Genomic DNA, 12010 nt, shown 5'->3' on the forward strand with positions numbered 1-12010 from the left:
TTTAAGCAAAGGTGGGATTGGGTGATAGAGAGGTTTGTTGCTAAGCTAGAATGCTGGAGAGCCTTCCAATCCTCGGTCCTGGTCATCATCCACTTTCTTTCAGTGTACATACTATTTTTCCTATGCTACTGGAGACCTTGGGATTCTCACTTGAAGAGTATAATTAGTTATTGTAGGTGCTTTTTGTGGGTAGGAGATCCCTTCAAACGAGCAGCCTCCAAAGTCAGGTGGGAGGTTTGTTGTCTCCCTACATCTAAGGAGGTTTAGGGATTAAAAATCTATCCAGCTGGGTTGACAAACTGGCTATTAAGCTTATCACAAGGGCTTTGGTGGATCCTCACCAGGAGTAGTCTTTGCTTCTGTTCAAAAACCTTCACCAATTTTTTGTGTGGCCAGCATAAGGGGTGGAGTAACCTGCCCTAATTTACTATATTCTTTGGTTCGTACTTGATCAGTGCCAAGGGGTCTGACCTGTTACAATCCTTGTGGGCGGCATGAAACTGGTCGAGGGACAATCTGAGGGTGTTCTGGGCATCTAACAAATCCCTCTCAGTATGGCGAGTCGACTCGATTTGGTGGCATCTCGACTCAATGATCCCTGCTTTGGGAGAGAGACAAGTCAGGACTGCTCTCAGGTGCAACAAGAAGGGCGTCTCTACTTGGGGGATTCTCTCAAACCTACACCGGAATAGATGGAAGACAACCCATGAACTTCTCATTCTATTCCAGCTCCAACCTTGGAAACTTTTCGTCATACAGAATAGAATGGCTCTGTTTCTTGCTGAATGCTTGTGGAAATTGTCAGTCAAGGAGGAAGCTAAACTGGATGCTTTCGACTGGGTGGGAGGGTTTAAGTTAGCTCACCCCTAAGTGATAGTCAGGGATCTTCAACCACCGTTGCACATCACTCTTAATCGACGTTGGTAGGTCAGCCTTGACAGGAGGCAATGGTACTTCAAATTTATTCAACCAAAAAGTCAGTTCTGATGTGGCACATCCTCCACAAAGCTGTGTGGACCGAGGGAAAAAGTCTGGCAGAGCAGGGATTTCTGATGGGGTCTGTCCTTGTTGCAAATCTGCCCCACTGAAACTTTATGTCATTTATTTCTTTCCTGCCCTTAGTCTGAAGTCATCATGTCTCTCAATACAGTTCTCAAAGCCCATGTGTCATGGAAACAATTGTTATTAGGGGACTCTGTGGGCATCCTAACCAGTTTTTGGAACCGTGGATAATCTAGAAATTGAGGATACTATGCTCCTCGCCTGAGCTCTCTGTTTGTTGATTTCAATCTACAGGTACATAAACTGAAGATTAACCAGGCTAATATTTATTATCACCGCAACCGAATTGCAAGGGATGCTGAATCAGTGTTGCTCGCCCTGCTTGAAGAGGACCGTGAATTGCCTATCTCTAAGTGGAGACATGAAGAACGCTGAAATATGTTGGTTGCTAGCAAAGAGGCTATTGAGGAGGCTTACGAGGCTATTTCCAAAGCCAATGATTTCATGGACAGACTCTAGGAGATGGTTAATTCTCTCAGATGTTATGGGCTGGAATGAGGATATGTAGACTTGATGTATTTTATCACAAGGACTGTTTTTTGTCTCAAGTACTAAGTGTTTGGGCTTCCATTCCTGGGTCCTGTCCTTCTGCTTGCAGATCGTCAGGCCATGGTGCCCTTGGGTGAAGCCCCCCTTGCTCGTTGTATTATTGTCCTCTCTTTTCTGTTAATATAAATTCTCTGCCTTGATGGGAAAAAAAAAGACCCATAACGTGGAATAATTTTTAATGTGGTCGCTTTGCAATGTGAAGTTTGGGTGGTAGGTGGTCGCTGAGACCTTGAGACCTACCCAGCAATGGTGCTGATCATCGAGTGTAACTGTGCAGGGATGCTGTCACCCTGCTCAGCAGAATATCGCTGAGAAACCCAAAACTCTCGTCGCTGGTGTACTCCGTAATTGATTGTAAGAGAATTGCTGCTGTGTGTTAACTGGTCTTGCAAGTTGATAACAATGGTTTTCCATCGAGAGACAGACCATCGCATATAAGATTACCATGCTTATCAGATCCTGATAGCCCCCGAGTCGCTTCACCGCTGTGAGTGGTTCTATCACAATTCATTGTTCAACTGTAGCAACATGCTGGCTTATGTGTGCCTTTTATCAGTACTGTCAGTGCTGTGTGGCCTTCTATCACAATTCACTGTTGAATAACAACTTGCTTGGTTAGGTGTATTTCAGAATCTCAGCCATCGGTTAGGGTCTGCAATAGTGATTACCATGTGTGGCACCTCAACTCGGGTCTTCCCATCGCCTGTCTGTAGCTTATTGCTGCTGTCCTTTCAGCTTCATGTTACCTCCACTGCAGGGATGGGATACATGACGACATTAGCAGGCCTGTGGGGTAATGGTGCGGCCTCCGCTGCTTGTGCTCTCAAGGCGGGAATGCTCTATCCACAGTGTTGGGGTAACCATCCTTATTTAGGCGACCTCTCCCCTCCAGAGAATACCTCATTCTGGGCTATCTCCAGTGGTGGATTCTTTGTATGCGGGCTGCTGTATGACTCTCACCATCCTTCCTGTTGGGGGCAGGTAAATGATTCAGTCATTCCCTCCCAATATCTGAGCACTAGCTATTCCAACATCAATTCTGGTGGCTATCATGTGTGTGCAGTAAGAGATAACACAACAGACAGTCCAGGGTTGGTCGACTGTTGGGGCAACAACACTTTCGGGCAAGCTTCCCCACCACCAGATCAAACCATGATTTCAGTTACTGCTGGTGATTTCTTCACATGTGGCCTCATGGCCAGCACAAGGCACGCTGTATGCTGGGGAGAGGGCAATCTGACAGAAATGCAGGCTCCCAACACGAGTTTTGAGTCCATCTATGCTGGGAGATACCATATGTGTGGGCTTGAGCTGAATACCGGGCAGATATTATGCTGGGGTAATGACACTTATGGGCAGGCCACACCTGTGAAAAACGTTAATTTCACAGTAGTTACTGGCGGTTACAGTTTCTCATGTGCATTGCGTGCGGATAGTCATGAAGCTGTGTGCTGGGGGGAGACCTACTTTGATTCAACCCTTGCTCCTGCAGGAGTGCCATTTTCTACCATCTCATCAGGAGATTGGTTTACATGTGGGGTGAGGGAGGATATTGAAGAGAGGATGGTTGTGGAGTGCTGGGGAACACAAGATAATGCAGCAAATAACTATGTGCCTACGTCTTTGAGAGCTCCTATGGGATTGTGTGTCAAGCAGTGTAGTGAGGGCGAGTATGAAGTTCAGGATTCCATCTCGAATCAGTGTCCTGCATCGAGCAAAGACAAGGTTTGCTTGCAGTGTTTAGTTGGCCAGCAATGTCCCCCTCCTATAAATTCCACATCCCCGACGCCAACTTCCATATCACCTCCAGCTAATGATTCATCATCGCATCGGCCAGTGACAGGAATTGTGGTAGGAGTGGCAGTGGCTGTCATTGCAGCACTGATTGGATTGTTGGCAGTGTTTCGACGCAGACGATTGTATTCAATCTGGATATCCTGGCGGAATCCTGCCACTAATCAAATGGAATCTGCAGCTCAGACAACTAGGCTGTGGAAAGATAAAGCAAATAAGGTGATCAGCTTCACTAGCAGAGAACTCCAAAGGGCCACAAAAGGCTATGATACTAGTATGGTGATTGGGAAGGGGGGCTTTGGGGATGTGTACAAGGGCATCTTTGATGATGGGCAGGTTGTTGCAATCAAGAAAGCTTGCACTGTGGAGAGAGCCCACACCTTTGACATGGAGCTTGAACTGCTGGCACGCCTAAACCACACTTACTTAGTGAATCTCGTGGGCTATTGTGAAGAGGACAAATGCCTTGTGTTTGAATTCATGGCCAATGGATCGCTGCACGATTGCTTGTTCAATCTCAATCGATCAGCCCACCAGTTCTTGGATTGGAATTGCCGAATGAAGATTGCTCTGCAAGCAGCGAGAGGGCTTGAGTATCTCCATGTGTATGCATCTCCCAAGATCATTCACCGGGACGTGAAAACATCTAACATCTTGCTGGATGAAGCTTTGGATGCGCATATCTCCGACTTTGGCCTCTCTACTTACGGCCCTGTCGGAAGCCAAAGTCATCTGAGCAACCAGGCACCTTGTGGAACTCCAGGCTACCTTGATCCAGAATACTACCAGACTGGTCAGCTCACTGCAAAGAGTGATGTCTACAGTTTTGGAGTAGTTCTTCTGGAGCTGTTGAGTGGACGACGGGCAGTGGATAAGGGCCAGTCTGTGAGTGGAATTGTACCATGGGCCATGGAGCTTGCTGAGCTCGGGAAGGCCACCATTATACTGGATTCGGATCTCATGAAAGCCACCAAGCCAGATGAGGCTGCAGTCAGATCGCTTGTAGACGTGATGGGGTTGGCTTTGCAGTGTGTTCGGATAACAGGAAAGGAGCGTCCCACCATGAGTGAGGTCGCAAGCTGCTTGCAAGAAGCTGTCAAGCCATCCTTCTTCAACTATAATGACAGGATCCAACCCTCACCATTCCAAAGGAATTGCTCAACCGCAGTTGTCAGCTCGTACAGCTTAGAAGCAAGATGATGGATTCGTCAATCCGTACGCACAGTCTGACAATTTTATCATCACATTAACACCTTCTACGAGCTGCCACGCCATGGCAAGTACATTCATTATTCAGTACCTTCAACTGTTGAGAGGCACATAATGTGACATTTTGATCTTGTTTCCGTTCTTGATCCTGTTTCCATTTCAAGCTTTTATGTAGATATGCCACAGGGCCTAATTGGGCCTCAAAAGCAAATATTCCACTCTTTCAAGAGGCCTACGGTGCCTGTTGTGCTTTAAAACAACTTGAATATTGTTGATATGTGTAGGCATTTATACAGCTGTTCTAGAATTGTTCAGAATTACTGCAAGGTTATACTGTCATCCTAAACCACACAGATCAATGGCAGAAAATTCATGAGTAGTTATAACTGACTGAGGTTATATACTCTGCTCTTGTAGAATTATTAGACTTGATACTTGAACAGAGATTTTTGAATCTGATCGCTCACACAGGAGGATTGAAGAGAGGAATGAATGTTTCATGTTTCGCATATACAAAGGGTTTCAGTTGCATCTGTGACGCTTCATCATTCACAGATGTGCCTTTTTACATAAATAAGTGTTGCTTGGTTAAATATAGTTACAGTCAGTAATTATCGTAAACATAGTGTTCAAGAGACTAATTTCTTATACAAACCCTTAATCCTTGACACTATGTACTTCGCATGCCTAAATGATAACAGCAAGAATTCTGCTTTGATCCTGAAAATGATTTAGTCAGGAAATCTGCCGACATCATTTCAGTCTGTGTATACTGTATGTCCAGCTTGTTGTCTTCGACCAGCTCACGGATAAAATGATATTTCAAGTCCACATGCTTTGTCTTCTCTCAATGCTTAGGATTCTTTGCCAAATAGATACATGAAATATTATCACAGTATAACTTTTTCAACGATGGTCGGGGCAGTAGCTTCAATTCTTCAATAAGCATTTGGAACCAAATTCCTTCTTTTGTTGCCAAAGCAACTGCCACGAACTCAGCTTCAGCAGAGGATAGTGATATTTAGACCTGTTTCTTTGATTGCCATGTAATGGCTGCTCCTACAAGCACAAATGTAAAATCCGCAGTCGATCGGCGAGTATCTGCTTCCCCCCTGCAGACCAACCAATGACGGCAGTTAAGGGACTCAGGTTGGCAGAGCGAGAGTAGAGCAAGCTGACCGTGCGGGTTTGGGATAAGTAGCAGATCACACATACAAGTGCCTTCCAGTGTTTAAAACCAGGGTTATGCATGAACCGTGACAGAAAGTTGATGCTGAAACATAAATCTGGGCGAGAGCCAGTGACAAGATAGTGAAGTTTACCCAACAATCAATGGTACGTATATGACTTGTACTTTGGAGAAGTAGGACAATCAGAAAGATTTTATTTGCATGGAGCAAGAAGGGGAGTTACAGCTGGTTTAGTAGAAGACATGCCAAAATATGCTAAAAGCTCATCACAAATTTGGTTTGATGAAGGTGAAGTGAACCGGTGGACCTATCATGGTTGAAGACCAAGGAAATATGATAGTGGACCTAAATGAGTGATAACAAAGGTACTCCCAAGTTCATTTTTAGCATCCGTTATAAGGCGTTCATGAGAAGCAATTAAACAAATGTCATCTACATACAGAGCAACTATAAGAAACAATGACTGATGATGATGAATGTAAATATTAGGTTCTGAAAGGAGACGAGTGTACCCGGATTTAAGCATGAATGAGTTGAATTGTTGAAACCAAAGGCGAGGTGATTGCTTCAGGCCATACAATGATTGATGGAGATGACACACATGCTGAGTAGCAGTCGAATCAATGAAGTATGGAGGTTGCTCCATATAAATTTCATCACGGAGATCACCATGAAGAAATGTTGTTTGAACATCTAGATGATGAATCTCAAGGTCCAACAGAGCTGTTAGTGCTAGTAGAATCTGGAAGGAGGCCATGCACGGAGGACAGGAGAAAACGTTTCATGATAATCAAGGCCCTCCACTTGGCTAAAACTGTGCGCGACAAGTCGGGCCTTGTAGCGTGCAACAGACCCATCAGGATGGAGCTTGCAACGAAGGATCCACTTGTAGCTTATTGCTTTCCAGCTTATTGGTTTGTGATCAGCAGGAAGGGATACGAGTGACCAAGTTTTATTAGCACGAAGGGAGGTCAACTTGGATTCCATGGCAGACTTCCAGTGAGTAGCCTCTGGACCCTTTAAGGCATCAGAGACATGAAGAGGTTTAGGAGATGCAGAGTCCAGACAAAGGGAATGGTCTTTAGAGGAAACATAGGTGATCGTGAAGGAGCACTCGGCAAGCGCATCAAGGTGATGAGTGTGGGCATAAAGATCGTCGAGACTATGATGATGTTGAGCTGTAGAAGGGGAATCGGAATCAGAGTCGACGTGAGGAGATGTGGGTGGAGGTAAAAGGGGCTCGGCTAAAGGGTTTTGATTTGAATGAGAAGAATACCCTCGTGGAATTGAGGGGTAAAGTGTTAGCAGTCATGTTTGTCATGCCTTGTCATCTCCTGCCTGTGAGCCTCAGTCTGAGTCAGACGAGGACATTAGGAGCTCTGACATGTCTGTCATGTGTTATGATGGGGGAGGCTAGTCACTCTTGACTGGCTATCTTAGGATGTGTATTTCTTTTTGGCCTCTTTTAGTGGGCAGCCACTGGCTGTCCGGCCACTTTTTGGTCACTGTTGTGGGGCACCCATTTTAGGGCATTTTTAGGGTTTGCGCCCATTTTAGGGTTAGGGTTAGGGTTTGTCCTTTTGCCTATTTATTGGCAGCCCCCCTCCCCACTTTGTCACTTGTCTTCTTGCAGATTCCGACACTCCTTCTCCCCTGTGGTGGTGCTGCCATCATCATCAGCCTGATTTGGTGCCCTCACTGACGCTTCGGGCTGCGTGCAGGGACTGATCAGTCCATTTCAGTGTATTCAGCATTCATTTCAGTCAGTGCAGATTTCTCTTCCTTATTTTCTACTTTCTCTCTCTCTCTCCCTCCGTGTTCATATTTCCTCTTCTGTAGCGCACTCTCACATGGTATCAGAGCCGAAGGAGAGTACACGGAGCTGAGTTTTACGCGGGGGAGCACCCACAACCTTGCGTTTGCTGGTCAAGACGTCTCCAACAGCTGAGGCGTCACCTTTAGCACCATCTCCTTGATCAAGGCGGCCTGTTTTGGTGTCCACCTATTTGCGTTTGCTGTTGGCGTCATCCCCAAATTTGCGTTTTCAGCCTGGGCGGCCCTCCTCCAGCTGGGCGACACTCCTCCAGTCTGCGCCTTGCTGTTCTGGCTGTTGTTCCATCTTCAGGCGGCTCTTTTCCTGCTGGCGACCTATTCCCAGGCTGCGTTTTGAGGCAGGAGGCTGTTTTTCTGTGGTGATTGCATTGTTAGCATTTGCATTTGACATCATCCTTGCGTTCTGTGCAAGGCGGCCAGCTCAGGAGCTTCTGGTGTTTGTGTTTCGGCACCGGCAACCTTGCCTTGTTGTGTTTTGGTGTTTGCAGATATCGAAGATGTCTTCTCATCAGTTTACGGGCTTTGATGACTCAGATGACAAGCTTTTGTCTCGACACTCATCTGAACGGAGGCGTGATTTCTATCACGAGGACCGTCGTCCGGAGTCTATTTCTCTTTCCCGTCCCCTTTCTATTCATGTATCTTGGCAAGCCCCTTCCAGTGGGCCGAAGATGCAGCCTTTGGTACCCCCTGTACAGGTACCCGTACTTCCTCAGCTGCCCAAAGAGGACCGGTTGGATGGCTCCAACTTTTCTCTGTGGTCCTGCAAGGTGGATTGTATCTTGGACTCCTTTGATCTTTGGGAGCTTGTTTCTGTTCCTATTCCCCGGCCTAAGGTGAATCCCGCAGATGGGACATCTATGGATCGTGCAGCCTTATGGGATTGGCTCAATTCTAGAGCCAGATCTTTCCTCTTTCTGAGTTTGCAGGATTCTGTCCTTGTTCATGTTCACAGGTTGAAGATTGCAGCAGACGTGTGGAGAAAGCTTGCGTCTCTCTATCAACAGAAGACGTTTGTCCACCGGATATCTCTTGAAAAGAAGTTGCGGATGCTCGCTATTGATGATAGTCGTTCCATGAAGGACCACATCAACAGATTACAGGATACGAGGGATGAGCTTGCATCCCTCGGTCAGACAATATCTTCTGAAGACATCGTTATGATTCTCTTGACTCAGCTGCCATCGCCTCGGTTTGATGTCTTCTACACCAGTCTTCTTACATCGAGGACCCGTGAGAAGCTTCTATGGGAGGAGCTATCCCCTCTTGTCTTAGAGCATGACGAGCGACTTAGGGAGGTCAGTGCTAGTGGATCCGACTCCACTAGAGCCTTTGTTGCAGGTTCGGGAGGACAGAAGAAGAAGAAGAAGTCAAAGGCTAAGAAGAAGGACAGCTCTTCAGGCTCTGACTCAGATTCAGAGAGACCGAAGTGCCCACACTGTGGGAAAGGGATACATCCCAAGAAGAAATGCTGGAAGAAGTACCCTCACCTTCGTCCGTGAGCGACGGGTGGATCTACATCGGAGCCTTCTTCTACCTCTACACCAGCTGTTACCCATGAGTCATTGTTCCTTCATATCCATGCTTTGGAGGAGGATCCTTCTTCCGTGGCTGCAGTGTCTTTTGCGCAGCCTTGGTTAGTGGACAGTGGTGCTTCGAGTCATATGACTCCCCGAGGTGATTTGTTACAGGATCTCTGTCCATCAGAGGGTTCAGTCACAGTTGGTGACATTTTATCGGTGCCTATTAGTGGTGTTGGCACCTTGCCTTTGTTTACCGACCGACCTTCGAGCTCCTTTTCATAGGCCCTACATGTTCCGGATTTGGGCCTTCCCCTCCTCTCAGTTTATGGCCTTACGAGGCTTGGCACACGAGTGATCTTCACCGAGCATGCCGTTGTTATTGAGAATTCTCTTACAGGAACTGTCTTATCTACAGGTTGGCAGGAGAGCGGGCTTTACAGGCTCCATTCCCCTTCTTTGATGCAGGGTCCTCCGAGGCAGTCTATTGCTACAACCGTTTCCGCTTGTGCACCTTCTATTCCACAGGTTCCTTCCCATCCCCCACCTTCTCCTCCGGTGGTTCCCTCGTACCCCCCATCCCTTTCAGAGGGGGACGATCTCGGTGATGCGGCTGTGGATTCCCTGGTCCCTAGTGTTTTAGAGGGGGGTTCCCAGGATCGTGAGGAGCTCCTTCAGCGGGCAGTCTACATCGACGGACTTCATCGACATTGGCATTCCTCTTGCCACCTCATGATCTATTTCTTCTTCGGCCTTCAGCCACATCCAGGATCTGAGAGGGGGTGTTAGCAGTCATGTTTGTCATGCCTTGTCATCTCCTGCCTGTGAGCCTCAGTCTGAGTCAGACGAGGACATTAGGAGCTCTGACATGTCTGTCATGTGTTATGATGGGGGAGGCTAGTCACTCTTGACTGGCTATCTTAGGATGTGTATTTCTTTTTGGCCTCTTTTAGTGGGCAGCCACTGGCTGTCCGGCCACTTTTTGGTCACTGTTGTGGGGCACCCATTTTAGGGCATTTTTAGGGTTTGCGCCCATTTTAGGGTTAGGGTTAGGGTTAGGGTTTGTCCTTTTGCCTATTTATTGGCAGCCCCCCTCCCCACTTTGTCACTTGTCTTCTTGCAGATTCCGACACTCCTTCTTCCCCGTGGTGGTGCTGCCATCATCATCAGCCTGATTTGGTGCCCTCACTGATGCTTCGGGCTGCGTGCAGGGACTGATCAGTCCATTTCAGTGTATTCAGCATTCATTTCAGTCAGTGCAGATTTCTCTTCCTTATTTTCTGCTCTCTCTCTCTCTCTCTCTCCCTCCGTGTTCGTATTTCCTCTTCCGCAGCGCACTCTCACATAAAGGTGGGAAAATAGAAAGTGAAAGTGGGTTATCATCTGGGACACGTGGACAGTGGGACGTGGAAGGAATCACACCACTTGGTGAGGTGGAAAAGTGGTCGAGGGTGCAAGCTGGGTCAGTTGAAGAGGAAGGAGGGGTCGCATGTGGTCCTTGTGGCCTTGAATGATTGGCAGATGTTGTGGCACATGTACCACATCCCAAAAGATGGCCATAGGTAGGATGTGTGAAGCGGGAGCGCACCCTCTCAGTGTGTGGTGTAGAAGGGCATAATGAGGGGCGTGTCGAAGGAGTTTCGGGTGCTGCCGGTGTAGACACTAAGGGAGGCGCCACACCACCAATGGCAGGAGGAAGTTGTGGTAGTGCCAATGGAAGTGCCACATGTGCAGGATCGAGAGGAGCCGGCCACACAATGACGGAAGGAGAGTGAGTTGTGGTAAGGTCTGACTTTGTGTCATCATGAGGATGATCAGACCGTAATTCTCAAAGGTGTTAACACGTAGTGGACACGGCTTCTTCCTAGTAAGACGGGGCAAGACCAGAGACTTTCAGCATGCTGCGAGCAGCATCCATTAGGGTGTGATTGCGTCGTTCACAGCGATGCCATTTTGTTGAGGATTATTAGGAACTATCAGATGCTGTTGTATTCCATGAATTCGACAATAATTGCGGAACACATGTGAGGTGTATTTCCTCCCATTGTCCGATTGCAGTATTTTAATGGTATAGGGTAATTGATTCTCAACAAGGCGATGGTATGATCGAAAAGCTTGTAGGACACTTTTAGAGGTTTTATCCTTTAAAAAGGAAACAATGGTAAAACAAGTGTAATCGTCAATGAAAGTGATGAAGTATTTGTTGTGTGCTAATGATCTAACATGCATAGGCCCACATAGATCAGAATGGATAATCTGTAATGACTGATGAGTAGGGTTTCAATTTTTAGGGAATTTTGTATTGGACAGCTTGCCATAAATGCAGCCCTCCCAGAGAGATAGGCTGCTATGGGAGGGCAGTGTATAATTAAGTGCTAAACGGTTTTTAAGAATGTGTATCATCGATTGATGGTTTAGATGTCCGAGGCGGTAATGCCACAAAAGAGTTTTGTAAAGATTATGAGAAGAGGTGGCAGCATACACAGAATGAATGGGCGTTACGGTACGACCTAAGAAATAAGACGACCTTACTTAGGACAGGTCACAACATAAGTGCAACCGGATGGAAGGCGATGATGTATGGCACAGTGATCATGATGAAACTCAACAACTGTGGAGGGATTAGTAATTTTACTAACGGAGATAAGATTCTTTGCAAGTTGAGGAACATAGTAGACATGGTCAATAGAGACCGTGTTGCCATCTGACAGCTCTATGTCGGCTGTTCCAACACTAAGAGCTTGCTGAATACCATTATCCCCAAAACGTATGTCAAATGGGGTCGGCAAAGGGCGATAATGACGAAGCCAATCTTGGCGAGAGGTAAGATGACAAGTAGCACCCGTGTCTAAA

The 12010-nt window shown here is 46.9% G+C and overlaps 1 protein-coding gene across 5 annotated transcripts; it reads left to right on the forward strand.

Annotated features, from left to right (window-relative positions):
* The first annotated feature begins 361 nt into the window (after positions 1 to 361).
* LOC148026613 (putative receptor protein kinase CRINKLY4) lies at positions 362 to 5154 on the forward strand. Of its 5 annotated transcripts, none has more exons than XM_087691068.1 (3): positions 362 to 1684; positions 1889 to 2098; positions 2242 to 5153. In XM_087691068.1, the coding sequence occupies exon 3, from the start codon at positions 2281 to 2283 to the stop codon at positions 4603 to 4605; it is 2325 nt and encodes a 774-aa protein (XP_087547194.1). In that variant the 5' UTR covers positions 362 to 1684; positions 1889 to 2098; positions 2242 to 2280; the 3' UTR covers positions 4606 to 5153. The 5 variants fall into 5 exon arrangements, with proteins under 5 accessions (XP_087547194.1, XP_087547196.1, XP_087547195.1 ...); XM_087691070.1 differs by having other exon boundaries at positions 362 to 1296; XM_087691069.1 differs by having other exon boundaries at positions 362 to 1057; positions 1297 to 2098.
* The last annotated feature ends 6856 nt before the right edge of the window (positions 5155 to 12010 follow it).

Source organism: Lygodium microphyllum, chromosome 13 (assembly GCF_053477565.2).
Source record: "Lygodium microphyllum isolate KBCC chromosome 13, Lygodium_microphyllum_v1.1.10, whole genome shotgun sequence".
In the NCBI taxonomy this organism is placed as follows: domain Eukaryota; kingdom Viridiplantae; phylum Streptophyta; class Polypodiopsida; order Schizaeales; family Lygodiaceae; genus Lygodium; species Lygodium microphyllum.